This window comes from Capsicum annuum, unplaced genomic scaffold, assembly GCF_002878395.1.
Source record: "Capsicum annuum cultivar UCD-10X-F1 unplaced genomic scaffold, UCD10Xv1.1 ctg74662, whole genome shotgun sequence".
Lineage (NCBI taxonomy): Eukaryota > Viridiplantae > Streptophyta > Magnoliopsida > Solanales > Solanaceae > Capsicum > Capsicum annuum.
This window is the reverse complement of record NW_025884792.1, coordinates 1-2,969: the sequence shown is the minus strand read 5'-3', so window position 1 is coordinate 2,969 and position 2,969 is coordinate 1. Positions and strand designations below refer to the sequence as shown.

Genomic DNA, 2,969 nt, shown 5'->3' with positions numbered 1-2,969 from the left:
CACTGCCCCATTGCCATCTTTAGAGGGATTGATATCCAGAGGCCTCTTTGATTGATATTGTTTGATGATTATCTGATTTCATCTGTATGAGTTCTCTTATCTACCTTGAGAAATAGTTATTGGGAGCATGTAATTTATTGTGACAAACTTAACTCACTGTGTAGAATGGCGACCATCTGCATGGTTATAATGACGCAGAGGTTAAGGTATGGTATCTCCCTTATTTTCTCAGAACAACATTCAGATTGTGAAAACTGATGGCATCTTCGTCAGCTTCCAGTTAATAGCTTTACTTGTGCGGCACCATAGAAGGAAACTTCCTGAATATGATCATGTGGTTCTTGAGAAATAACAGAAGAGGTATCATATTGTGTTTTGACAAAAAGCTATCATTATTTTTTGGTGCTACAGAAACTGAACATTTCTGTCTGATGCCTAAGACAGTTAAAGAGCTGTTACAAAGCTTGCAAGAAAGAAAATTAATAGAGAGATCAAAATATTATTGCGTGCCATTTCAGCTTGCAATGTTTGGGTTATTTGGTGGGAGAGAAATCGGAGATGTTTTGACACGAACGCAGAACCTGCTCACAGAATTAGATACAATGCCTGTATGTGTTCGCTCTTTGGTGTAAAGAACTAAATGTATATATCAAGACTGTTAGATTTCCTAAGCTCCCTGCATTTACAAGGGATGCTGAGAGTTCCTAAATGTACATATGCTGCATTTTCTTGGTGCAGGTTCCTATAAATAGAGCTACTCTCATTGATTTATGAAATAGAATTTTGTTAGAAACTAACATCTGCATCATCTTATTAAGGTAGCATGGCAAAAAGAGAAAGTATAGCTAATGAAAATGTGATTTCGGTAATTGATACACGTTTTCTTAAATCTCCCATAAAACCCATATTTTGGCTTTTAGCATTTCAGAAATGTTCTCTTCGGGGTTACCATTCACTAAAGAACATTTCTGCATTTTACTACGTTGCTGGGTTGTACATTGATTTTATTGGAGTTACAAGATAAATGTACTTATGGAGACCGACAGTCGGAACCTAACCTAGAGGTTGATAGAAATCAAAGTATCAGAAATATTTTATCATCTTTACAACTTATGCCTCGCTGTCATAAAGTCATTCAATGTCTATGCATACCTTTAGCGGCATTGTAGTTATAGTTTTATATATATATATATGTATATATATATATATATTTTTTTTTCTATTCTACTATATAGTAGAAATAGAAAAAAAGAGAGAAAAGAGAGTTGATAATGACCAAGGGTAGATTTGGAATTTCACATCTATCTTAATAATTAAGGGTATTTTTGATATTTTATAAAGAAAAATATCTATTCATTCACTACCATGTGAATATCTTGTGGCTATGGTTGAACAACATGCACATTACAATATATTTTTATATCTATTTTATTGTATTGTAGGTAATAAATGTCAAAATAAAACGGCCAACATTTATATTTGGGATCATTTCCATCAATTGATCCAATCAAACGAGATAGTCCCTTACTGTTACATCTTCATTTTATTTTACTATACGCGTTGGGCCCGTGCAACGCACAAGCATACTTATCTAGTACTATATAAAATTGTGAAGCCAAGGAACGACCAAGGGTAAAGTAGTAATTTCACACTAACAAATATCCTACCTCTCTTGACTCTAGAACCATCCATCTTTCTCATACTCAGTCCCCACAGACAATCGTCATGCTATTTCTCAAGTTCCTCTTCAACAAAGGAGAAACTCCTTAACAAGTACAATAGAAATACTCCTAAGTTCAAACATTTCTTGAAGTCATCCATGCTATCATGCTTCTTCATGTTGGTGTTTTCCTCTGTTAGGGCTATGATGTAAGTTTTCTTTCCCTATAATAATTAAACAATAAAAACTTTTTAGTTATTGATTCAATTTTATGGTGAGGGGAATAGAGGTGCTGGATTTATCTTCATGATATCGCTGAGACTGACATGTGCAAGTGGGAGCTTTGGGATTTGACTCGTATGGATTCTTAGATTTTGTTAGGAGCTTTTGAAAAATGAGATTTTGATGAGTTTTTTTGGTTGTTGACTTGATTTGATCATTTGGATGTTGGTTCTTTACTTCTGATGTTGTAATTTATCTTGTTGTATTGGTATTTTCTGGATTATCTTATGTGTTGGCTTTGTTTTGGGAATGAATAAATCCTAATAATTTCGACTACTTAGTTTCTGCATCGACTTAGTCCACTTTCTCATAAGTTTCTTTCTTAACTCGATAGGAAACTCTGGATTCAATGAGTAATACTAAGTTTTGGTATACGGAAGTGAGTAGTCGAGCAGAAGAAAAGAACACAAAGTGGAGTCTTCCTTCACCCAAGATACCAGTAGCCGGGCTATCTGACATCAAAAGAAAGAAATTACTGAATCAGCAAAAATTGGTGAATCAAATATTTAAGGCAGCAAAACCTATAAACGAAAATGTCTTGTCTGAAATGGCTGTTCCAACAGTTATCAAGGATGCACTTCCTAAGGCAAGAGAATTCTTACTAAAGCTATTTGCTTTTGAGTTTAAGTTCTATGTACTGATACCGTATAACATATTCACAATCATGTTACTTATAAGGTAATTACCCGTAGATCTCTTGATAAATATCTATCACCGAATATGGTAACTGGCATAATATCACAAATTAAGCTAACTTTACACCATCGATGTATATAACTCATATCCTTTGTGTTATGGAGTATTTAATTTGCAGAAGTTGCTTGATTTGATCCTTTTATTCCTGCAGTCTGGCAGGACAAGCCTCGGGGAAGACCTGTATAGAATCCTGACTGCAAAATCAACCTCCGCTGAGGAAATGTTCAGTTCGTTGAACTTGACATCTGAAACCAACACGCTTGAAGTTGTTAACAGGTTACATGGCGCCATTCTTGCATGGAAAGAAACAATAAGTGAATTGTTTTTTTCC

The 2,969-nt window shown here is 34.6% G+C and overlaps 1 protein-coding gene across 1 annotated transcript; it reads left to right on the top strand.

The window, feature by feature from the left end:
* Positions 1-213: 213 nt before the first annotated feature.
* On the top strand, positions 214-2,959 carry LOC124894489 (rop guanine nucleotide exchange factor 14-like; the record flags this gene model as incomplete). Its single annotated transcript, XM_047405149.1, has 4 exons — positions 214-360; positions 445-608; positions 2,277-2,528; positions 2,790-2,959. Coding segments are annotated over exons 1-4 (620 nt in total), but the record flags the coding sequence as incomplete, so codon positions are not given.
* Between the last annotated feature and the right edge of the window lie 10 nt (positions 2,960-2,969).